General features: G+C 31.5%; 1 protein-coding gene across 8 annotated transcripts in view; it reads left to right on the plus strand.

Annotated features, from left to right (window-relative positions):
- LOC114330003 (ABC transporter G family member 20) overlaps nt 1–27132 on the plus strand; it is a 632705-nt gene that overhangs the window by 573084 nt on the left and 32489 nt on the right. For all 8 annotated transcript variants that reach the window (XM_050645856.1, XM_050645858.1, XM_050645863.1 and 5 more), the window contains one exon: nt 25010–25211. In XM_050645856.1, the coding sequence (XP_050501813.1) occupies nt 25010–25211 (202 nt within the window). The remainder of the gene's footprint in view (nt 1–25009; nt 25212–27132) is intronic.

Below are 27132 nucleotides of genomic sequence, written 5' to 3' on the forward strand. Positions count from 1 at the left end.
AACGAGGAAGTGGCTCAAGCGCTTCAAAAAATAAAGAAAGGAAAAGCGGTAGGACCAGATGATATTCCTGGGGAAGTATGGAGAGCATTGGGAGAGACAGGAACAAGGTGGCTAGCAGGTCTATTTAATAGAATTATGGAAGTCGGACAAATGCCAGACGAATGGAGAAGCAGTATACTGGTACCTGTTTACAAAAACAAGGGAGATATACAACAATGTACAAACTACAGGGCTATAAAACTGCTTAGCCACACCATGAAAATATGGGAAAGAGTAATTGACAGACGGATACGTGAAGAGACCGAAATATCCGAGAATCAATTTGGCTTTATGCAGGGTAGATCAACAACAGATGCAATTTTCATTATAAGGCAATTGATGGAAAAATACAGGAGTAAAGAAACAAACGCTCATATGGTATTCATTGATCTTGAGAAAGCATATGATAGAGTTCCTCGAGAGATTCTGTGGTGGGCACTCAATAAGAAAGGAGTCCCTGGTGAATATGTAAAGATTGTGAGGGATATGTATGAGGGAGTAACGACTAGTGTTAGGACAGGTGTGGGAGAGACTGATAAATTTCATGTGAAAGTAGGATTGCACCAAGGTTCTGTGCTTAGTCCGTATTTATTCTCATTAGTTGTGGACCAGATAACAACGAAACTACAGGGTAACATTCCATGGTGCTTAATGTATGCTGATGATGTCGTGTTAGTAGGAAATAGTGAAAGAGACCTAGAACAAAAACTGGAACAGTGGAGACAAGCTCTGGAGGAAAAAGGTTTAAAACTTAGTAGGACAAAAACAGAGTATTTGGAATGTTCATTTAAAGATGGAGCTACTACAAATAAAATGGTATCTTTGGATGGTGAAATGATTGTGAAAAGCAATAGTTTTAAGTACCTAGGATCGGTACTACAGAGTAATGGAGAAATATATGGAGATGCATGCAGTAGAATTAGGGCTGGATGGATGAAGTGGAAAGAAGCGAGTGGTGTGTTGTGTGACAGAAAAATTCCAATGAAGCTGAAGGGAAAATTCTATAAAACAGCCATAAGACCGGCTATGATGTACGGAACTGAATGTTGGGCAGTGAAAAAGAAAGAGGAACAACGAATGCATGTGGCGGAAATGAGAATGCTTAGATGGATGAGTGGAGTGACAAAGAAGGATAAAATTAGAAATGAGTATATTAGGGGAAGTCTAGGTGTGGCACCAATTGATGCCAAAATGAGAGAGCATAGGTTAAGATGGTTTGGTCATGTTCAACGTCGAGACGTTAATCACCCAATACGAAGAATAGCTGAAGTGCAGATTCCTGGAAGAAGTAGGAGAGGAAGACCAAAGAAGACCTGGGGGGAGGCGATAAGGCAGGACATGTTGGTAAAGGGGATTAACATTGATATGACCCAAGACAGAATTGTGTGGAGAAATGCAATTAGGGAAGCCGACCCCGCATAGGGATAAGGCAAAGACAATGATGATGTGGAAAAGGAAACCTAGCATTAGCGGCCACATTTCTATATTGTTTTCTATTTTTAGTGGCCGTTATTGGCAGGTTTTACTGTACCAATAATATTTTATTAAATTATGAAATATTATTTAAATAAAAAATTTATAAACTTGATAAAAGAAAGTTTGCTTAGAATTTACTCCTCTATCTAATTATGGGGTTATTTTTAATAAAATAGTGTTCACCCATGAGAAGGGGTAACATTCACCCCCAGGATAAAAGCGCAAGTTGGTACCTCATCATTTTTATTTTTTGAGGTATCCTCTAACTACTTACCAGTTTTCATGAAAATTGATGGAGGTTCAACGAAATCAGGGGTGAAAAGCTTCAGGGACTGCCTTTTTGGAAATATAAAAGAATAATTTTTTTCGTGATTGTCGATTTGCTAATTTTCTGATTTTTGGTTGCTATAAGGTTTGAAAAATTAATAAAAATTATAAATCATGCACATAAATGTAAAAAAATATTTATTTTACTTAATTAAACGAGATTGCTTGAGCCAGAATGCTCAAATCTGCATTTTTATCATTAAAAAAAATGGTGGATTTCACCCCTAAAATGCAGAAAGCGCAACTTGGTGCCATATCACTTTTGTTTTTTGAAGTATCCTCTAACTAATCAACAATTTTCATGAAAATCGATGAAGGTTCAAAGAAATCGTGGGTGAAAACATTCAGTGACTACACTTTCAGAAATATAGAAGAATAAGGTTTTCGTGATTTTCGACTTGTTAATTTTCGGATTTTTGGTTACTATAAGGTTTGAAAAATTAAAAAAAAATGTAATTCATGCACATAATTATAAAACAAATATTTATTTTTCTTAATTAAAGATTACTTGCGCCATAATGCGGAAATCTGCATTTTTTACAATTTAAAAAGTAGGGGTGTATTGCACCCCTAAAATGCAAAAGCGCAAGTTGATGCTATATAACTTTTATTGCTTGAGGTATCCTCTAACCATTTACCGATTTTCATGAAAATCGATGAAGGTTCAACGAAATAGGAAGTGAAAACTTACAGTGACTGCACTTTCAGAAATCTAAAAAATAATTTTTAAAAAAGGGGTATATTTCACCCCTAAAATGCAAAAAGCGCAAGTTGGCACTATGTCACCTTTATTCCTTGAGGTATCCTTTAATCACTTACCAATTTTTATGAAAATCGATGGAGGTTCAACGAAATCTGAGGTAATAACTCATATCCACCTTCATTGACTCCACTATAATATGAAATATATATTTCTATATTTCAACAGGAAATGATATTATTTTCATTGATCTTGATTGTGTGAACAGTTGAATTTTTAAAGGACTGGTAATTGTAACCACAAAGCCAATAACACAAAAGTATATTGATATTCAAGTACTTCTTTTAATCTACAAAATAATCCTAAAACGCTACAATCCCTCTTTAGTTTGATGTATATATTTTGTTCGAATGGCTAAACATATCTCTTTGGTACATGGAATCAACTTCTGTTTTTTACTATAATTTCTCATTAAATTGTTTAAGAATAACCAGCAAAATGTTGACATTATTATCAACGTCGTATATTGCGTGACATTAATTCTTACACGATGAACTTTGATAAAATTTTCAAAGTGGTGTTTTAAATTTAATTCTTATTTACTGGGCGTTGTCATTTCGTGACCATTTTAAAGTGATCTAGATGGTTATATAGATATAAACGCATAATGGATGACTGCATAATAAATAGACAATTGCAGATATGAAGTTCGTTTTTTTTTCACAAGGATGCAGGACTTACTTTAGAAAGACTCACTCTAGTAAAAGGCTTAACCAAATAAATATAGCGGGATGGAATTTTGAAGTTTGTAGGAATACACAAGCAGGATACTTTTGATCAATGTTACGTGTAAACTTTGATGTGTATATTAACTTTAGTTGGGTACATTTCCATCATAATCTAATCTTCTTGTTCCTTACCTAAGGCTATAGGATTGGGCTTCTCGCCCGTTCCGTTTTTACTCTTGATTTCTCATTCGGAGCTGCCCAACATCTGTATTTCCGATTGTCTTATATTTTACAATTTAACAGTATATCCTCGTTTATTATGTCAATACCCGTCTCCTACACTTTAACTTGTTTTGCATTCTGTTATTCATCGAGAATATATTTAAGGCCTTAAGGCCCGTTTCCACGCTACGTTTTCTTGTACGTTTTGTGGGTCATACAAAACGTACGACAAAGGGTACGTTTTGTCCAGTGTATACACCGGTGGCTCCCAAAATCCCAACATCCAAAATTCCGACAGCCAAAATTCCGACAGGCCAAAATCCCGACTTGCAACAATGTTCGCAAAGTTAAAATTCCGACCACTACATTTTGAATATTTATTGTTTTCTTTTCAAATGCAATACCAAATCATATTATAGAGTATTGAAATTGAAAAATTAATTACTTGCTAATAAGTACGGGCACTAATTATGTATTTTAAAAGAAAAAATTATTACACTTCATTTTATAATATAAAAGCTATACTTACTGAAATGGAAAGTTGTAAATGACATAATAATATCTATTATATGAAAGTAAACTTGAATTCAGGATTTGATTATACATATATTATTGGACTATATATATACAGGGTGTTTCATTAATAATTGTCCATATAGTAACTGGAGAAACCTTAGCACAAAATACGAAGATTTAACCTAAAACACTTAAATAAAATGTGGTTCCTTACTGAGTTACAGGGTGTTTTATCTAAAAATTTAAAAATTATTTTTGCTCAGCATTTTAAAACTATTCGACGTATCCTTTTCATACTTGGCAGGAAGTATAGGTACTATACAAACTACTAAATTATGTTAAAAAAACGTTTCTGGCTGTTTCCAGAGGCGTACGACGGGGGAAAGTGGATGGTTGACCCTTTCCAAATCCTACGCCACTGACGAAATTGCTATTTTAGTTTAATTTTTGGATTCTCCAATATTTTCTATGAAAATAATATTCTCTTCATTCGTAACGGCAAAGTCATTAGTTTTCGAGATCTTTGAAGTTAAAAATGAAACGACACGGTTATTTTGATTAATGTAGTGACTCGCTTCATTTTTAATTTCAAATATCTTGAAAACTAATCATTTTATCGTTATGAATGAAGAGTATATTATTTACGTAAAAAGTATTGGAAAATCAAAAAATGACAGTAAAATAGCAATTTCATCAGTGGCGTAGAATTTGGGAAGGGTCAACCAACCACTATCCCCTGTCGTACGCCTCTGGTAGTAGCTAGAAACGTTTATGTATCTTAATTTCTTAGAGTATACAGTACGTACACTTTCTGCCAAGTATGATAAGGATAGGCCAAATAGTTTTAAAGTACTGGCTACAAATAATTTTTAAATTTTAATCATATGAATCATATCATAAATAATCAAAATAACTGTGCCGTTTCATACTTAACTTCAAATATCTCGAAAACTAATGACTTTATCGTTACCAATGAAGAGTACATTATTTAGGTATAAAGTATTTGAGAATCTAAAAATGACACTAAAATAGTAAGTCCTCCAGTGGCGTAGAATTTGAGAAGGGTCAACCATTCACTATCCCCCGTCGTACGCCTCTGGTACTAGCTAGAAACGTTTGTGAACTACAATTTAGTAGGGTGTATAGTAGTCGCACTTTCTGCCAAGTATGAAAAGGATATGTCGAATAGTTTTAAAATGATGAGCAAAAACAGTTTTTAAATATTTAGATAAAACACCCTGTAACTCAGTAAGGAACCACATTTTATTTAAGTGTTTTGGGCTAAATCTTCGTATTTTGAGCTAAGGTTTCTCCAGTTACTATATGGACAATTATTAATGAAACACCCTGTATATTGACAAAAAAATAATTTAATTACTATACCCATGTTAGAAATCTTATTTACAAAATTAGTTCATATTAAACGGTAAATACTTTTGTTTAGTAACAAAAAATACAAAACAGATGGCCATAAACAAAAAACAAAAAATAAATGTAATTATATGTTAAAAAGAAACTTATCAAACCTGTCGGGATTCTGGCGTGTCGGGATTTTTCCCGTCGGGTTTGTGGCTGTCGGGATTTTAGTTGTCGGGATTTTGGGATAGACCCGTATACACATATCTTAGATCTGATCTTGGATTTCATTTCGATTCGACAAGACGTACGTTTTGCTGTTTACACGCTACATTTTATTGTATAGGATTTGTCCTATCCAACAGAACCTACAATAAGACTTAACGTGAAAACGGGCCTTTAACAAGATTTGTCGACATTCTATTGAATTTCTAGCTATTTGTTGCCATCGTCTGATTTTTAATATCGTTAAGTCGATCTCTACTCCATTTAACCAACTAATTTGCAGTCGGCCGTTGCTTCTTCTGCCTACTGCTGTTCCTGTAGATAATTATTTTCATTTGTTACTCCAGGGTAATAAGCTAGAAATAGACCATGTTCGGGACACTCAAAGATCCTGGTAGCTGACTACTTTTTTAGTTATTGTAGACCTATAAGAAGAAAACCTACCTGTTTCCTGCGTAGAGTTCGCGTCCGTTTTTTAATTATTAACAATTTAGTGCAAGAAATTGCGATTTTTCGATTTTTTGCACCCCTTTAACCCTTAAACGCCCAAGGGTGGGTAAAAAATGTCCACCTAATGCGTATTCCCTTGTAACATACTTATTACGCTTTTAAAAAATTTTCAAAAATTATTTATTGTTAAAAATACAGCCCTTTATCGAATGTTAATTTGGTTTTACCGATATTTTTGAAAATAAAAGTAATATCTTGAGTCAAATATGGGCGGGCATAAAAAGTACACCCTTGGTAAAACTTGTTAGTAAACGTTTATCTTTAATTTCTCGTCGGTAGGAACATAATCCATATAATTATCGACGTATAATTATATTATCGACATAATTATCCGCCAATGAGGAGGCTGAAAGGAAGAATGTGGAGAAAATAGACAAATCTGAATTAATGGCTTTTACTGGTATGTTAATTTTGATGTACATTGTAATTTTGTTGTAAGGTTTGTAAATTGTTTATATTAATATTTTAGAAGATGCTGTATTTATTAAGCATAAGATTCTTAAGTTTAATCCATTTCCAACAACTCTCAATAAATATATTAGCTATTTCCGAGGTGGACATTTTTTACCCACCCTTGGGCGTACATGGAACCTAAAAAAGGCTGGGCGTTTAAGGGTTAAAAAGCTAAATAGTTGACATAAAATTAAAAAATTTATTAGAACATTAAAAATCCTTCAAAATGCCGATTTTTTAAATTTAAAAAGGTAATTTGTTGCTGCGCAAACTGCAAAATAAGTGAAAATCGTTATTTGTTAATAACTTTTACTAAAACTACCTTAGAACTTTGGTGTTTCACCCAAAGTTGGGTATTGGGGTACTTAACAAACCCTCAAAATTTGAGACCGATCCATTAATTAGAGTTATTCTAATTGTTTATCCCAGAGCCCTTTATTTTGCAATAACATAAGACAGAAAATAATGAAGATTACGCAATTCTGCGTATGCCAAATGAAAGTAGAAAACTGATGCTATCAAAATATACTAAATAAAGATAGAAAATTTATCTAATATAGTCAAAAATTCTAATGCCAAATTTGTGAAATTTTGTAGCTTATAAACATTTGTTATAACATAACTTTAGACGCCATAATTAAGACGTGCAAACTCAATGGGACGATCACCAACAATTCAGTCCAGATAGTAGCATATGCTGATGACCTAGCGGTGCTGGTGAGAGACAAAATAACCTTAGATGATATAACCAGACAAATTGAAAAGAGGCTTAATTATAAATGAAGAGAAAACTAAATACATGAAAATAGAGAGGAAAAACAAAGATACAGAGGAAAGAAATATAAAAATCGGGAATTATAATTTTGAAATAGTCAGTAATTATCAATACCTAGGAGTCACAGTTAACAACAAAAATGAAAGAAACATATAAATTACCAACAGAATACAAGCGGGTCATAGAGCATATTATAAGTACAAAAGTATTTTAAAAAACAAAAAAATCAGCAGGGTTACGAAAATCCGAGTATACAGAACAGCAATTCGAACAGTGGTGATATATGGGGCAGAAACCATGAGCCTAACAAAGAGGGAAGAAGAAATGTTAAAAATATTTGAAAGAACAATGGTAAGAAGAATTTATGGACCAAAGAAAACAGTGCACGGAGATTATGAAAGGCTCTTGAATTTAGAAATAAGAGACATACTAGGAGGTGAGGATATAGTGAAAGCTATAAAAACCCAGCGACTACGGTGGTATGGACACTTACGGAGAATGGGAGAAGAAAAAGATGTAAGAAAAGTTACAATGTGGAACCCAAATATAATAAGGGCGAAAGGAGGACCAAAAAGCAGGTGGGAAAACCAGGTATTGGAGGACATAAAAAGATTGGAAGTGCCAAGATGGAGACAGAAAATACAGGACCGGGATATATGGAGGAAAATAACAGAGGACGCAAAGAGTAACCCTAGATTAGACTAGTTAACTTGAGAGAAGAAAGAATGTGGAGTGACTCACCACAATAAATGAGTCAATGAGCTCAATAAGAGTGGCTCCAACTCCGCACGGAGTGTATAGCCTGTATATACAGGGTGAGTTTTTAGTGCGGGATCGGTCGATAATTCCATTACGGTATAGAATATCGAAAAAAGTTATTTAGAAACAATGTAGGCAATGATATTCTCCACGCTTGGAAAATATGTCCGTTTCTACAGGGTGATCAATAATAGCGTGGTATATCAAACATATAATTTTTTAAATGGGACATCCTATATATTTTTTCATATTTATATTCCCCTCATAATTCTTATTCATATAATATAGAGTTTTGGATTACTATACAGAGTATTTAACAATTTATGACCATTTTTATTTCGAAATCCCTGTGAGATTAACACCTTGTATATAAAGAAGTAATTCATAGACAATAATTTGTTTTATGTAGTAAGATAAACAATATACTGTAGTTTTTAAATTAAGTCCAATTGAAATCATTGACGAATGTTTGTATACAGGGTGAACTACAAAACCAAATTACGATTTTCTCTATTTTTTTAAATGGATCACCCTATATTTTATTTTTCAAAAATATTGTATTTATTATACTCTTTCATTTTTATATATCATTCCCTATATCTAAACTTATTACTTTCGGAGATATTTTTAGTTTTCTTCAACTTTCGGGAATATGTACATTCAATTTTTCTAGTAGAAATAAGTTGGTATTGAATGATAATTAAACAAAATTATTTTTATTCAATAAATAACTAACACAAAAAAATAAACCATAGCAAAATATGCAATGAATGTATCAATAAATATGATAAAGGAATTACCATATTTCCCTAATATACAAGAATCATACAATTCCTACAAAAAAATATAGGTATCTTGTGTATAATAAAATTACAAGATTATTTTTATTTAATAAACAACTCACACAAAACATAAATCAAAACAATATACAACTAATTTAATAGTTTTTAGATTATTATATCAACAGCATTCTAAGCCAAGAAGTTTTAAGTAACACATACCTAATTGCAGATTGTGACCCGCAGTTATTAATAATATAATTTTCATATTAAATTTCATAAATATGCATCAAGAAATCCCTACTTTGTTAACACTCAAACTAGGTGATCTATAAATGTTTAAGGTGATATTGTTAGAGATTATGTGATTGGTCCACATTTTTTGACGGTTGAGGTTTTTATACGACGGTCCTCCAGTTCTTCCAAAATTGATTTTTTTCAAGTGGGGCTATATACAAAACCTTGTATACCAGAAGCATCCAACAATGCTTGATGATATAAAAAATAGAATAAAAGAAGCTTTTAATAATATTGACTTACAAAAATGTTAGAAATGTGGCTCGGTCATTTGAATATCGGTTACAAAATTGCATAGACGTTGAAAGTGGTCATTTTCAACATTTACTTTAGACTTATATCCTTAACATCACATTAATTGGTACATTCATTAAATTTTGTTATGGTTTATTATTTTTTTGTTAGTTATTTATTGAATGAAAATATTTGTTATATTATTACATAATACTTATTTGTTAAGTTATTTATATTTATAAGAATTGAATGTATTCCCGGCAAATGAAGAAAACTAAAAATATCTCAGGAACTAATAAGTTTAGGTATAGGAGATGCTATATAAAAATGAAAGAGTATCATAAATACAATAATTCAAAAAAAAAAATAAAATATAGGGTGATGTATTAAAAAAAAATTGAGAAAATCGTAATTTTGTTTTGTAGTTTACAAGTGCTTATAAAAATGAATGTTCTACTAAAAAAATCTTGGCTAGAATGCTGTTGATATACCAATCTAAGAACTGTTACATCAGTTGTATATTGTTTTGATTTATGGTTCATGTAAGTTATTTATTGAATAAAAATAATCTTGTTATATTATTACATACAATACAAAGTTTTTTTTTGTAGGAATTTTACGATTCTTGTATATTAGGGAAATGTGATAATTTCTTAATATCACATTTATTGGTATATTCACTGCATATTGCTATGGTTTATATTTTGTGTTAGTTATTTATCTAATAAAAATAATTTTGTTTAAATATCACTCAATACTAACTTATTTCTACTAGAAAAATTGAATGTATTCCCGAAATTTGAAGAAAACTAAAAATATCTCGGAAAATAATCAGTTTATATATAGGGAATGCTATATAAAAATGAAAGAGTATATTAAATACAATAATGTTAAAAAATAAAATATAGGGTGATCCATTTAAAAAAATAGAGAAAATCGTAATTTGGTTTTGTAGTTCACCCTGTATACAAAATATTCGTCAATGATGTGAATTGGACTTAATTTAAAAACTACAGTATATTGTTTATCTTATTACATAAAACAAATTATTTTTTACGAATTATTTCTTTATATACAGGGTGTTAATCTCATAGTGATTTCGAAATAAAAATGGTCATAACTTGTTAAATACTCTGTATAGTAATGCAAAACCATACATTATATGAACAGGAATTATGAGAGGAATATAAATACGAAAAAATATATAGGGTGTCCCATTTAAAAAATTATATGTTTGATATACCACGCAGTTACTGATCACCCTGTAGAAATGGACATATGTTTCAAGCGTGGAGAATATCATTGCCTACATTTTTTTAAATAACTTTTCTCGATATTTTATACCATAATGGAGTTATCGACCGATCCCACACTAAAAACTAACCCTGTATATATAAACATTTAGAATAACTTTAAAAATATTGTCCGTAGAAAAAATCATTTTACATATTAGAAAGGCTGGTATTTTACACGAATTTTTAAAAATGTAGTTTAATTGGTGACTAGTCGTGGTATATGAAGGGGGAGCTGGGAGCCGGCAAATGCATGAGTTCAAAAACTAAAAAAGACAACTTAAAACTACTATAATTTTCATATCTCGGGATCTACTGAATATATTTTGATCGTTCTTTTTTTAATGTGTATGTAATTTTTCTGTACATTACAAATATGCAATTTGTCTAGACATTTATTAATTAATAAACAGTCTAATTTATTTAAACAATTTTTGAAAAAAATAATTTTTTCCCAAAAATCCATGATATTAATTATACTACCGTTATTACTCATAGAAAAAGTTAAGGTATACTTTAATAAATAAATTATCTTGAATAAATAATTATCTAATAAAAATCATTTATTTATTAAAGTATACTTTAACTTTTTCTATGATCATTAATGATACTATGATTAAAAAATAGAGTTTTGTAAAAAAATATTTTTTCAAGAATTGTTTAAATAAATTAGACTGTTTATTAATTAATAAATTTAAAAACAAATTGCATATTTGTAATGTACGTAGAAATTACATACACATTAAAATAAGAAAGATCAAAATCCATTGAGTTGATCCGGAGATACAGAAAATTATATTCGTTTGAAATTGCTTTTTCGGTAATTTAACTCGGTGGATTTCTAGGTTCCCCCTAGTAATCGTTTGAATAACTAAAAAATTACTTTTAATGGGAAATAAGCCACAATTTTACAAAAAAAAATGATTTTATTAACGTTTCATTTTAAAGTCTTCTACTTTAAAATATATAATATACGTCTGAATTACCAATATAAGTGAGTCAGATTACATAAATTATTAGAAGAATTTTTTTACTTAGCAACAACATTTTTGTTTATTTAAGTAGTATTTTCTATTTTGACAACGAAACCCGATTTGGGCTTCGAAACGTTAATAAAATTATTTTTTTGGTAAAATTGCGGCTTATTTCCCATTAAAAATAATTTATTATAAAAATGCCACAAGAAAATAGCTTCAGAACAACAATAACTAAAAAAGTAGTCAGCTACCTGGATGTTTGAGTGTCCCGAGAAAATCTTTATTACTCTACACTATGTATGTTTTTGAAGAAGTTGATTGCAGTCTTTGTTGATGTTGTAAGAGATATACTTTAAATATCTCATCACTACTTGGATTAGTCATTTTTCCGGATTTTTTTGTTGTTGTTTTCATGTAGATAATACTATTAGTTTTGAGATTACTAAGAAGTCATCTGAGTTAACGTCGTTCTCTCTGTAAACTATCACCTTTTCTACTACTGAACTTGTTTTTTATTCACAATAAATAAAATGTAATTAATTATTTAAGATCGGTTAGATACATCTATCTGTGTTTTTTGAAATGACATTTTCTTTTACTCCGACAATTAAATAAGTTTTTTAATTTGATGTATTTTACGCATTTTACCTCTTGCGCCTATATTTAAAACATTTTTGGATTCTTTACGGTGTTTATGTGGGTTGGAAAAATGATTATCAACCAATATGTTTTTCTTACAAACCTAACCTTTTGAAAAAGCGCCACGTGGCATATTATCGTTATCTTACTTTTTCCTCAATACGAAATGAATTATTTTCACAAAATGTAAATATAACTGGGGCACATTCTTAACAATAGGAGTATTAGCGACACAAAAGTATGTTTTTAAAGAAGTTGCTTGCAGTCTTTGTTGATGTTGTAAGAGACGGAATGGGACGTTTCATCGCCGCCGGTTCATCGCCGCCGTTTCGATGCCGCCGGTTCATCGCCAGTCCATTTAATCGCCGGCCGTTTTATCGCCGGCCGTTTCATCGCCAGTTAGTCAGTTGATCTTTTATTATGGGAGATGTCACGACACGCCGTTAAATTCAGTTCAAAACTTATGACAAATAAATAGATAAAAAATATTATTATATTAATTTACTGTTCTATCTCTACTTCCCCTAAATTTGATACTAAACAGTATTAAATTTGTAGTGTTAAATTATATTTTATATTATAAAAGTTTAAAAGTCTATTAAAAGATTAAGTATGGCAACGGGAATGGTCATATCTCGCATTTCCTAGAATTCCTAATTAATACTAAAAATAAATAATAAATGTAACTGTCGAAAACTGGTCGAAAATTCGGAAATATATCAGTTAGCGATTAACTGACTGGCGATTAACCGGCGGCATCGAAACGGCCGGCGATGAACTGGCGGCATCGAAACGGCGGCGATGAACTGGCGGCGGTGAAACGTCCTAGACCCTGTAAGAGATATACTTTAAATATCTCATCACTACTTGGATTCGTCATTTTTTTTTTTAGTTTTTTTTTTCATCTAGATAATACCATTAGTTTTGAGATTACTAAGAAGTCATCTCAGTTAACGTCGTTCTATCTGTAAACTATCACCTTTTCTACTACTGGACTTAGTTTTTTATTCACAATAAATAAAATGTAATAATTACTTATTCAAGATCGATTGGACACATCTATCTGCGTTTTTTGTAACGACTTTTCCTTTTACTCCGACAATTAAACTTGTTTTTTAATATGATATATTTTACGCATTTTACCTCTTACGCCTATATTTAAAGCTTTTTTGGATTCTTTACGGTGTTTATGTGGGTTGGAAAAATGATTATCAACCAATATGTTTTTCTTACAAACCTAACCTTTTGAAAAAGCGCCACGTGGCACATTATCGTTATCTCTCTTTTTCCTCAATATGAAATGAATTATTTTCACAAAATGTAAATATAACTGGGGCACATTCTTAACAATAGGAGTATTAACGATACAAAAGCAGAGAAACTCTATCACCTTTCAATGATATATGTGACGTTTTTTTTTATGAAGGGGAAGTAAATCTGACTGAAATATTTTTATACATTATGTACACATTTTCAATTTTTTTAGGATAAAGATAGTAATAAATGAAATAGGGCAATAGTTAGAATTCTAAAAAATACTTATTTTTTTTTAAATAAATAAAAAGTATTTTGTAGAGTTAATGTAGTTTTTACTTAAAGAAAAAAATCCATAAATCTGTAAAATACCTTTATGCACTATTCACAAACAATATGGCATAATTTTTGAAACAAAAAAAGCTTAAAAATGTTTTTTAATTTTTAGAAAAATGATAAATGTTTCAGCACATGCCTTCCAGCGAAAAAATATTCATAAGGGAACGTGGAGATCTCCAGATGGGGTTACAGTAAACATGATCGATCATGTTATTATTGACTCTAGACATCACTCAGACGTTATAAACGTATGGAACATATTGGACTTTGCAGATGATGTTGATATTATAGGTAGAAGCAAAAGAGAAATGATAGAAGCATGTAATGCTATAGAAAGAGCGGCAAAAACAGTGGCCTAAATAATAATAAAATAAAAACCAAATACATGAAGGCCAGCAAATCGACAGGCCAAAGAAACCTACAGAATCTGACAATAGGAGACTATAACATCGAAAGCGTAAAATTTTTTACATATCTAGGTTCATTAGTTACCGCAGATAACAATGTCAACGAAGAAGTTAAGAGAAGAATACATATTGCTAATAAAACATATAAAGGACTCATTAAACATCTAAGATCTAACAACATCACGAGAAAAACCAAATGCAAAATATACAAAACCCTGATAAAACTGGACTTATATATGGATCAGAGACATGGACACTGTCGAAAAGCGATGAGAACTTATTAGGAACGTTTGAACGAAAAATCCTTAGACACATATTATATAAGGGGGTGAAAGAAAATGACGTATGGCGCAGAAGATATAATTTTGAACTATACGCAGCATACAACGAGCCCGACGTCATAACATCCATAAAGATCGGACGCCTGCGCTGGATGAGCCATGTTGAACGGATGTTGGAGACCGAAACACCAAAACATAAAATGAAGCAAACACCAGTAGGGAGAAGGTCAAAGGGAAGACCCGAACTTAGATACATGGAACAAGTGGAACAAAATCTGAAAACACTTGAGATTACCCACTGGAAGAACAAAGCAAAGAACAGAACAAAACGGCGGAAAATCCTAGAACAAGTCAGGACCCAAAAAGGTTGTCGAGCTACTGATGAATGATCATGAAAATGATAAATGTCGTGTATCATCTTCTTTAGGTGTATACAAGCCCATAACATTTCAAATTGAAGCGTGTTATTCTGGACATTTGTATTCGAAAATTTCATCTGCGCAAAAATGAGTAGTATAACGTCAGAATAAGCAGCACAAATTGTAGCTTTGATTGGAGATGGACGATCGCACCAATATCTTGCTGATGTTATGAGAATCCACCAATTTAGCGTTTCAAGTGGTTTAAGAAGGTATATAGAAAGTGGGGGATACACAACAAGACCAGTTGCAGGACTTTCCAGGTGCACGAACCTGACTTTGCGTACACATCTTACACATCATGTTACAGCTAGACAACTGCGAAATTATCTTTCCATAGCCCGTGGCCCGTAATATTCGGTTCGTAAAGGTCCAATTCGGTTAGAAGCAGATTAAAGGAATTTGGATTCAGAGCCAGAATGACTGCTACTGCTACACTGTTAACGAGTACAAACCGTATAGCACGTTTAAGTTTTGCAACAGAACATGTCGATTGGGATATTGACTGGACTAATATTCTTCTTATTGATGAGTCAACATTTGCACTTTGTGGATCCGACAGACACTTTGCACTGTCGGATCCACAAATAATCAATAAAAGGAATATCCAAATCGACATGTTCTGGTGCAAAACTTAAACGTGCCATACGGTGTGCCCTCGTTAACAGTGGAGCAGTAGCAGGCATTCTGTCTCTGATTCCAAATTTTCTTTATCTGTTTCTAACCGAATTGGCATTTATTCGAACAATAATGGCTGTGGAAAGGTCATTTTGCAGTTGTCAAGCTCTAATAGGATGTGTAAACAAAGTCTGCAGATGTAAATAACGTTCATCTGGTGGGATCGTACACTTGGGAAGTCCTGAAACTGGTCTTCTTATGTATCCTTCACTTTATCTATACTGTCTTAAAGCACTTGAAACGCTGGATTGGTGGATTCCCATAACATCAGCAACATATTGCTGCGATCGTCCATCTTCAATTACAGCTACAATTTGGGCTGATTGTTCTGATGTTATAAAGGGTTATTCATTTAGAGGTACTTTTTTAAAAAAGAAGAAACTATGAAAAAAATTAATTTTATTTGAAAATCTTTATTGTCGTAAAAAAGAACCATTCTTTACAATAGATGATTTCTTTCAGATGTTGACCATGACTGCGGTTAAGACGGTCCATTCCGAAGGTCTAATTCTCGATGGCGCGTTCGAGCTTTTTGATTGGTATTGGACCAGTGACTCGAGTAATACTGGCCTCCAACGCCTCAATCGTAGCCGGTTTATTCATGTAGATTTTGGACTTGAGGTAACCCCAGAGGAAAACGACTAGACGTGTGATGTCACAGAATATAGACGGCCAAGTCACTGGTCCGGTCCAAAGCGTGAAATAAATTGCTCACCGAACCTTTTACTCAGTAAAGCCATGCTTTCACGGGATGTATGGCAGTTGGCGCCATATTTTTGGAACCAAGTGTCACTTAAACTACGAACTTCAATTTCTGGTACCAAATAGTCCGTTATCATGGCGCGATAATGGTCTCCATTCCCATTCACAGTAATATTCTGGCCGGTCCAAGACATGGACCGACGATGACACCGGCCCATATACCACACCAAACAGTGGTTTTTTCTGTTTGTTAGCAACTCTTGAACCTCTTCGGGTTGCTCATCAACACAAATAAGGGCGTTTTGTTTATTCATATCCTCATTAAGCCAAAAACGAACCTCATTGGAAGATATTTTTTTGCTCTAAGCGCACGAAACACATTCCTCATTGAACGCCTATTTTCGTAATACAGCTAAATAATTTCTAGACGTTGTGCCGAGTTAAGTCTTTCTAGGATGAAATGTCAAACAATACTGAATAAAAACACAACGTCAGGTGATACGATTCATGCACGATCTCCCAACAAATCCTCACCAAAAAAAGTACCTCTAAATGAATCACCCTTTATTACTTAATTTTTTATAAGAACGTATTTCCTCATTGAAAACTCAATCAGACATAATAGTGGAGTGACTGAAGGTGGATATGAGCTATTACCTCCAATTTTGTTGAACCTCCATCGATTTGCATGACAATTGGTGAGTGGTTAGAGGATATCTCAAGGAACAAAGGTGACATGGTGCCAACTTGCGCTTTTACCCTGGGTGTGGATGCCACCCCTTCTCGGGGGTGAAAATTATTTTATTAAAAATAACCCCATAATTCGATAGAGGGACAAATTTCAAGCAAAATTTGTTAAATAAAGTTATTAAAATAAATCAAAACATTTTGAGTTATTAAAGATCAAGGTTTTTAATTTTTCATGAGAAAAATGCATGTTTTTAACAAATTCTTCATCAATAACTCAAAATGTGTAAGTTTTAACAAAAAAATTATTATCAAAATTGAAGCTAATAAAAAATTAAATAAACCCCTTACTACAAAGACCTGTTAATGTTAACTAAAAGTGAGTTATAGGTAATTGAATATATATTTTTTTCGGCGAGTAAAAAACTTTAAGTATTCAAGCTGAAATAACGGGAAATTGATGCATTTTATAACATAAACTTATTAAACATTTGTCAAAGTACTTAAAAAATATCTACTAAGTGAGCCCCCGAACATGTTGATAGCGTTAAAATTTATGCTCCAAAATTTTTCCAAAATTTATCTTTTAAAAATTTTTCCAAAAAATGTTATTGTTTTTTTTTAATAACTCCGTTTCTGTTTAGATATCAGGTTCATCTAAAAACTGTTTTTCAGTTAATTCTAAGTGCTATTTAAGCACGTTGAACCTAATCTTTTAACCTTTAATTACCCGCGCATCAAGTTATAACATAACTACACGCGTGGCGTACTTTGTACGCCACAAGAAAATATACTTAAAAATAGCGGATTTGTTTAATTTTTTTTGAAAAAATACACTTAGTTGTTTGTTATAAACCTTATTCGGCATCAGTGAATACTTGGAGTTCCTTTTCAGTAAGCCAATTGGGATTTATAACTGGAATCATGGAATAACTGGATTCCATGATAAATAACATTACTAATAAAAAATTTTTTTAAATGTGATTTTTAACAGGAGAAAAAGTATTGTTTACAAAGAAAAATACATTTTTTGCCATAATGACTAAAAACAATTAAAATATGTACTTATATTACGATTTATAGTAATATAATCCTGGGGTATATTGTCCACCACCGGAAACAACAAATAATAATATGTAAATTACGATCTTTCCAGAACGCCGATTATAACGAAACTAAAACCAAATTGTAAAGCACATTCCAGTTATTGGTTAGAGAGATAAGCAAGGTCAAAAATTAAATTTTTAAATATATTTCCAGTAGAATTCTTATATCTGGCGTACAAAGTACGCCAGCGCGTGTAGTTAAAGGTTAAACCCCGTACTTTTTAAAAAATAAAAGGTTAAATGACCCCGGTTGCATGGTTCCCACAGCAAAATTTAAGATTTAAACGTTTCTATCTCGGTTATTTTTTACCCTATAGAAATAGTAAAACAAGTAAAATATTTAGCACAGAAAAAACTAAAATTTGGTTATATATAATATTTTACGTATATTGAGTATTTTTTTGGAGTTATTATCAAAAGAATATGAGAATACAATAATTTTAAAAATTATGATTTTTTTAAATTATATATTTTTTTCAAAAATATGCATTCTAAACCGGTCAAAATTATCAAACATATTACTTATGCTAATATAAAGAAGTTCTTGTAAGTATTACACGGTATTACTATAAATTTTAATTTTTGTGGAAATGGCATGTTTTATTTTTCACTTTTTCCTAAAAAATTCGAAACGGTTCTTTTATTTTTATTATAACTTGCTTAATTTTGACGCTATTGCCTTGTTCTGAAGCTCATTTAATAGGTATTCTGAAGTACTTTGACAAATGTTTAGCAGAAAAATACACATTATATTGCCAATAACTCACTTTGAACTAACATTAGTTTAGTTTTTTATGTGAGGAATCTATTAAATTTTGTATTATCTTCATCAGTAATAGTAACTTTTTTGTAAAAGCTTATAGTTTTTTATTTATACGTGAAAAACCGATTTAAAACATGCATTTTTTTTTACGAAAAAATAAAATCTTTGGTCTTTAATAACTCAAAAAGTGTTGATTTATTTTAATAACTTTATATAACAAATTTTGCTTATAATTTGTTCCTCTATTGACTTATGGTATTAGTTTTAATAAAATTATTTTCACCCCCGAGAAGGGGTGGCATCCACCCCCAGGGTAAAAGTGCAAGTTCGCATCATGTCACCTTTGTTTCTTGAGGTATCCTCTAATTACTCACCAATTTTCATGAAAATCGATGGAGGTTCAACGAAATTTGAGGTGAAAATCTTCAGTGACTGCACTGTAACGCACAGATCAAATTCTCGAACACAAAAAATATCCAAAATTAATATTTTTTTAACAACGTTTTTTTACTGTTTTTTTCTGCTAAAAACATGCTTCAACTTGAAATGTTATGGGTTTGTAGACACCTGAAGAAGACGATAAACGAGTATTATGACATTCTGCTCAAAATTAAAAATTATTTTTAAACTTTTTTTCTGCTTCAAAAATGATGCGAGACTTTTTGTCTTCTTCTTCTTCCTGCTTCCTGAATAGGCTCGCCCTTGTTCCATCTTTGGATGCCTCCTCATCAGATATCTAGGTTGTCACTCCATGTCTTCCTAGGCCTTCCTATACTCCTTCGGCTGTTTGCTGATCTATATCGTGCTATCTTTACTAGTCTTCCTTCTACCATTCTGCTTATATGGTTATACCATTCTTTTTTTCTTTTCGGTGTCCAGTCTTTTATATTCTCTAAGCCAGCTTAGTATTTCACAATATCGAAAATTCTTATTATGAAAAGTTGTTTGGAAAAACTATGTTTTAACTCATTCGCTGCCTATCGAAGAGAATGGAACTCGACTAGGAGCCATTCTATTAAACGGCACCTAACTGAAGTAACCATATCACGCGCTGGCGCGTGATCGGCAGCGAATGGGTTAATATGCAATTACATCCTTCTGCTGACAGCGTTTTAATTTTGACAAAAAAATTACTCAAATTTTAACCGTACATACAGCCCAGTCGGGATAACATTTGACCTTGCATTACGAGCTGCCCCAAATTTTATTTCACTAATCTTTATGAAAGGTCAATATTAGTATAAATTTAACTCAATTCCACTGTTGCGTTAGCTGCCATCTTAATTTTAAACGAGAACCGATTTTGCTCAATATCTCCGCCATTTTCAATTTTTCGACAAAAAGTGTAGAAACTGAAATTGTTGAAAATGCGGTTTTCTGTAATTTCGTTTATTATAATTTTTTTCATGCGGTCGATATTTTCCGGGTTATGGGGGGAAAATATTGACAGTTATAGCATAATTATTGAATTATTGAATTATTTCGTTTATTATTAGTTTTACGACAAATATAATATTGTTATGCTCTACTTTATATCCTTTATTAGATTGATTAGCAAATTCTTAATTTAATTAATTACTCAATTATTTCAATTACTGCCTATAGAAAACAAAACCAAATTCAAATTAAACGCTCTAATAAACTTTATCCTCAGCGCTAATTTTGTATTCGATGCAATACCTTTGATTTGTGGCTTCTAGTATCTCCAGTTGCTTACTCCTTCCAGGATAAAACAGGGAAATTAAAGACATTCAATATCATACAAATGTAATTTATTATTTATTTATCCAATATGCCGTATAAATAAGATTCAAACAAAACTACTAAAATCTAAATTTGTTGCAACAATTTCTTACTTGATAAATCAAGCTTTAATTCTGATGTCTCCTTGTTTTAACACAAAAAATTATGATTAATTATTTATATGGGAAATAAGCCACAATTAAAATAAAAAAATAATTTTATTAACGTTTCGACGCCCAAATCGGGTGCCGTTGTCAAAATACAAAATATTACTAAATAAACAAAAATGTTGTTGCTAAGCAAAAAAATTCTTCTAATAATTTATTTAATCTGACTCATTTATATTGGCAATTTAGACATATATTATACATTTTAAAGTAGAAGACTTTAAAATGATATTGCCAATATTTATGAGTTGCGTTCCTGGGACGGCTTACTGAAAGATAGTTCATTCGATTACATGAAATCAACCCCAAAATCACACAAAAAATTATTTAAATAAATTATTATTTATTTATATTAAATTTAAAAGAATTTACTTTTCTCCTTTTGAATTGATTACTTAAAGTTGGAATGACTAACTGAGTTAAACAGGGTGTCCCGAAAAGATTGGTTATAAATTATACCACAGATTCTGGGGTCAAAAATAGGTTGATTGAACCTCACTTACCTATATACAATAGTGCACACAAAAAAAGTTACAGCCCTTTGAAGTTACAAAATGAAAATCGATTCTTTTTCATATATCGAAAACTCTCACAGATTTTTTATTGAAAATGCACATGTGGCATTTTTACGGCAGCAACATCTCAAAAAAAAATTTAAGGAAAATTTGTGCACCCCATACAAATTTTATGGGAGTTTTGTTTCCTTAAACCCCCCAAACTTTTGTGTACGTTCCAATTAAATTATTTTTGTGGCACCATTAGTTCAACACATTATTTTTAAAACTTTTTTGCTTCTTAGTACTTTTTCGATAAGTCAGTGTTTATCGAGATATTTTGAATATTTGTCGAATCAACCACATATTTGTATATGGTTAAGTACGGTTATAGAGACCTGTTAATAATCTGAAAACTTATTTATAATTTACATTTTTAGGTATATTTTGAAAAAGAAGCTACATCTCGATAAAAGGTGACTTATGAACAAAAGATTAAGAGCCAAAAGTTTTAAAAACACTGTGTTTAACTAATGGTACCACAATAATAGTTTAATTGGAACGTACACAAACATTTGGGGGGTTTAAAGGAACAAAACCCCCATAAAATTTTTACGTAAATATATTGAAAAAGAAGCCGCATATTAATAAAAACTGGCTTATCGAAAAAATACTAAGGGGCAAAAAAGTTTTAAAAACGTTGTGTTTAACTAATGGTACCACAATAATGAATTAATTGGAACGTACACCAAAGTTTGGGGGGGTTTAAGGGAACAAAATCCCCATAAATTTTTTATGGGGTGGACAAATTTCACTATAATTTTGTTTTAAGATGTTCCTGCCATAAGAATGATATATGTCTATTTTCAATAAAAAATCTCTAATAGTTTTCGATATATTGAAAAAAATCGATTTTCATTCTGTAACTTCAAAGGGCTGGAACTTTTTTTTTGTGAGCACATTTGTAGTAAGGTAAGTTAGGTTCAATCGAACTATTTTTGACCCCAGAATGTGTGGTATAATTTATGACCAATCTTTTCGGGACATCCTGTATAACTGTCCAATACAAAAAAAAATTAGCATAAATATATGGTGTGGATATAAACAAACTCTCCGTTTCGACAAATGATTTAGCTAACCTTTTTGTTTCTTCCCTCCTTCTTTTCCCAGATTGCGTCGTCCTTGATCCTCCCTCACGTACTCTTTGGATGTTGCGAAAAGATCCCTCTCGTCCAAACTGCTTCAAAAACAAACAAAACCAGGACTCGCTAGAATTCTCTAGTCAGTTTTCTCCTTGCTCGATATCTTGTGCAAATAGATACCAATCAGCTACTCGTTCTAGACAGAACAAATGAATCTTCCTCGGAAACAGGAAAATTTTATTTCTCAGCCGGTCAACAATTTCGTTTCAACTTGATTCTGCTCGCAAAGGCCAATTTCACCACTTTACACTGACTTCTCACTTTTCAAAAACTGGACTGCTCTCTCCCGATATTCATCACAGAGTGACCATCTTTTCTCTCTCCAAGTTCAACTTCTACATTCTCATCCCTTCCATCGATCTTTCTCTACCAATCAAAAACAACCTCTCTGCCCAAAACATCCATACTTTCCTTTCCTAAGAAAACCAACTTAATTTGTATCCAACTTTCCATTTTGCTAAAATTCTAAGAGACATCAAATTACTATCGTTTTTTCAAAAAACTAAACAAAAGGCCTTACATTATAAACTCAATAAAATTTGTTTATCATTTAAACCTTCTAAGAATTATTTACAAAAATCCTATTAATGTTCACAAAACGAAATAACATGCACTTTCCAATATTTTGGAACCATTGTCTGCAAATGCTCTCAAAAAACCCATTAACGAAAACCACATTAACGATTTTACCTTCCCCGAACCACTGTTTACTAACTAAATTAGATTCTATACAATTTTTGGTCATATACAGGGTGAAGAAAATCTATGATCTCGTGGTCTCTGATATAAATTTATTTTCTGAATTAAAAAAAAAACAATTCTACAACAGTATGTATACAAAAATGAAGAGAATTAAATTTTGTACAATTTTGATATCGTTAATTTTTTTTATAAAATAAATATTTAAGGTAGTACGTATGCGGTAAAGGTGCGAGCGTAAGACCTGATTGATTTTATAGCAATTGTTTTTGTTCAATATCTCCGCCATTTTCAACTTTTCGACAAAAAGTGTAAGGACTGAATTTGTTGCAATTACGATTTACTACAATTTTCCGAGAGAACCAGTGGCGGGTCTACAAGGGGGGGATGGGAAAATTCCCCCCAAAAGGGTCCAAAATTAAAAAAAAAATTGTTGAAATATTTAAATATATTAACTGACATGAAACTTAAAATATCGACAGGCAAATTCAACCCATAAAACCCGCTAGTTAATAAAATTAAGTGAACTTAATGCATATAAGTTATTATTTATATCTTTTATGTACTTAGTTTGGTTGATGTTTCATTGGAAGTTTCAAAAATTGTATAAAATATAATTCTTTTTATTTTTGTTTATGTACAATTATGTCGTAAAATTAATAATAATTAAGACAATTCAATAATTATGCATCCCCTCCGCTTCCACTATTTCTCCCCTTAATTCGGAGAATATTGATCGCATAAAAAATTGTGCAACAGAAATTGTAGGAAAGTGCATTTCAAACAATTTTAGTTCCCACCATTTTTGTCGAAAAGTTGAAAATGGCGGAGATATTACGCAACAACAGTTCTCATTTAAAATCAATATGGCGGCTAATGCAACCGCGGAATTTAGTCGAGATTTTAAATTTACACTACTATTGATCTGCCCTAAAGGATAGAATTATAAAATTTGGGGCAGCTCGGAAACAAGATTCAATTCAATAATTATGCTTTCCCACCACTTTTTACTATTTTCCCATGTAACTCGGAAAATATCAACCTTACTCGTAATATCAACCTTAACGTATGAAAAAAATTGTTAAAAAGAAATTGTAGGAAATCATATTTTGAACAATTCTATTTGAAAATGGCGTAGATACTGAACAAAAACAATTGCTATAAAATCAATCGGGTCTTACGCTCGCGCCATTTCCGCATACGTACTATCTTAAATATTAATTTTAGCAAAAAAATGAAAGAAATCAAAATTGTGTAGAATTTAATTCTCTCTATTTTTATATAGAAACATTTTTGTCGTAAAACTAATAGTAAACGAAATAATTCAATAAATATGCTCCAACTGTCAATATTTTCCGCCATAACTCGGAAAATATCGACCGCACGAATAAATTGTACTAATAGAAATTATAGAAAATCACATTTTCATCAATTTTGGTTCGTATACTATTTGTCGTGAAGTTGAAAATGGCGGAGATATTGAGCAACAACAGCTCTAATTTAAAATCAACATGGCGGCTAACGCAACGGTGCAATTCAGTCGAGATTTTAAATTTACACTACCATTGATCCTCCCTAAAGACTAGAAAAATAAAATTTGGGGCAGCTCCTAATGCAAGGTTAGGCCTATTACTCGTCTAACCCGACTGGACTAATAAGACTGTATCCGAATGTATTCAGTTCTCCGCAGCAATCATATTTTTAATCTCACACACAATATATAATATGCCATGCAATTTTTCTTATTACGTTTTTATTTTTTAGTGGTGGTCAACAACGAAGAGTGTCGTTTGCGGTGGCTCTAATGCACGATCCAGAACTTTTAATCCTTGACGAACCCACTGTTGGTGTGGATCCTTTGCTTAGGCAAAGTATATGGAATCACCTTGTACAAATCACAAAGGACGGCAACAAGACAGTCATAATTACAACACATTATATTGAAGAAGCTAGGCAAGCACATACTGTAAGTACTACATTTATTAAAATTAGATTCAATACTCTGGGTTGAAGGTCTTAATAAAAACTACATATGAGATATCAAATTTTACATTTTTAATTTTAAAGATGTACGAATATTTCCTATTATCAAAAATATTAGCAGGAAAAGAAGAAGGTCAAAATATAAAGAGATCTTAAAGATATCTAGAAACCAATATTTTGCTATTCACCCATGCTTACCAAAAGTATTTCTTATATTAGTAGCTACAGTTATAATGCAGTGCCTTCGTCATTCACAGCCAGGTCAAAATTTAACCATGGTCTCTTCGCAGAATATCGTCAACGATTGGAATCTTATGAGATACCTTTATGTTCCTGTAATCATGAAACTACCGCAGATTTAAATCATCTATTTTTTAATTTCTCCACTATACGCTGTGAGCTCGTACGTGGAGGGGATATTTAAGCGAGCGCCAGTAGTGACAAGTCTGTAAACGTTTACTGGAAATTTTACATAAATGTCAAGGTGATTAATTTAAAATTAAAAATAAAAACATTAACTATAAAAAATATTAGTTGGTCAAACCTATGCTATATATTTTTACCTTAACCTTTAACTACACGCGCTGGCGTATTTTGTACACCAGATATAAGGATTCTACTGCAAATATATTTAAAAATTTAATTTTTGACCTTGTTTATCTCTCTAACCTATCACTGGAATGTGCTTTACAATTTGGTTTTAGTTTCGTTATAATCGGCGTTCTGGGAAGATCGTAATTTACAGTTTATTATTTGTTGTTTCGGGTGGTGGACAATATACGCCAAGATTATATTAATATAAGTAGTAATATAAGTTCATATTTCAATTGTTTTCTAGTCATTATGGCAAATAAAATATGCTTCTTTATAAACAATACTTTTTCTCCTGTAAAAAATCACATTTGAAAAAAAAATTTATTATTAATTTTATTTATCACGGAATCAAGTCATTCCATGATTCCAGTTATAAATCCCAATTGGCTTACTGAGAAGGAACTCCAAGTATTAACTGATAACAAATAAGGTTTATAACAAACAACTAAGTGTATATTAAAAAAACAAATAAACAAATCCGCTGTTTTAAGGGAATTTTCTTGTGGCGTATAAAGTACGCCACGCGTGTAGTTATGTTCTAACTTGATGCGCGAGTAGTTAAAGGTTTAATATACTTACGTTTTAAATACGGAATTTAAGTTTTTTTAATGTTCATTATAAATTATTCTATTAATCTTAGCGCCATCTACACGATAATTGTGAAAGTATCCGAATTAAGAAATTAATATTTCATCAATAGAACGTCAAAATTATTAGCAAAATCTTAAAAAAATCGATTACAATTTAATTACTTTTTTGCGTTGTAAATATTAAGCGATATACTCTGGGCTAAGTAGCAAAATTCATGGAAAAGTTATTTACCAGCAATTTTATTGCTGGAATCGAATTATAAGATCCTATATATTAATAATATAGGTATGCAAAGTCCGCAGATAGTGTGCTACTTTTTTTATAAACAAAATGGCGCCGACAAATCGTATTTTTTTCAATTATTGCTCTATAACTTCGAAGATTTTAACTTTAAAACAAAAACACCCAAAGAAAAATTCACCGCAATTAAATTCTGCATAGAGATATGTTTTTCACGATTTGCTTTGACGAAAATTTTCCTCGGAAAATGCGGGTTTTCCTAACAAAAACTCTAATTTTCAAATAAAGTTTTAGGTAAGTAATTATTAATCAATAATTAAATAACTTAGGGACATCAAATCTTTCTTGGTATAGATTGTAATTCCAGAAGCCGGTGAAAATTAAACGAATATTTTAGCAACAATTCAATTATTAATTAACAATTTACGATCGCAATAATAACCAAAATAATCATGATACATTGATCAAACTTATAAAGA

Source organism: Diabrotica virgifera, chromosome 3, assembly GCF_917563875.1.
Source record: "Diabrotica virgifera virgifera chromosome 3, PGI_DIABVI_V3a".
NCBI lineage: Eukaryota > Metazoa > Arthropoda > Insecta > Coleoptera > Chrysomelidae > Diabrotica > Diabrotica virgifera.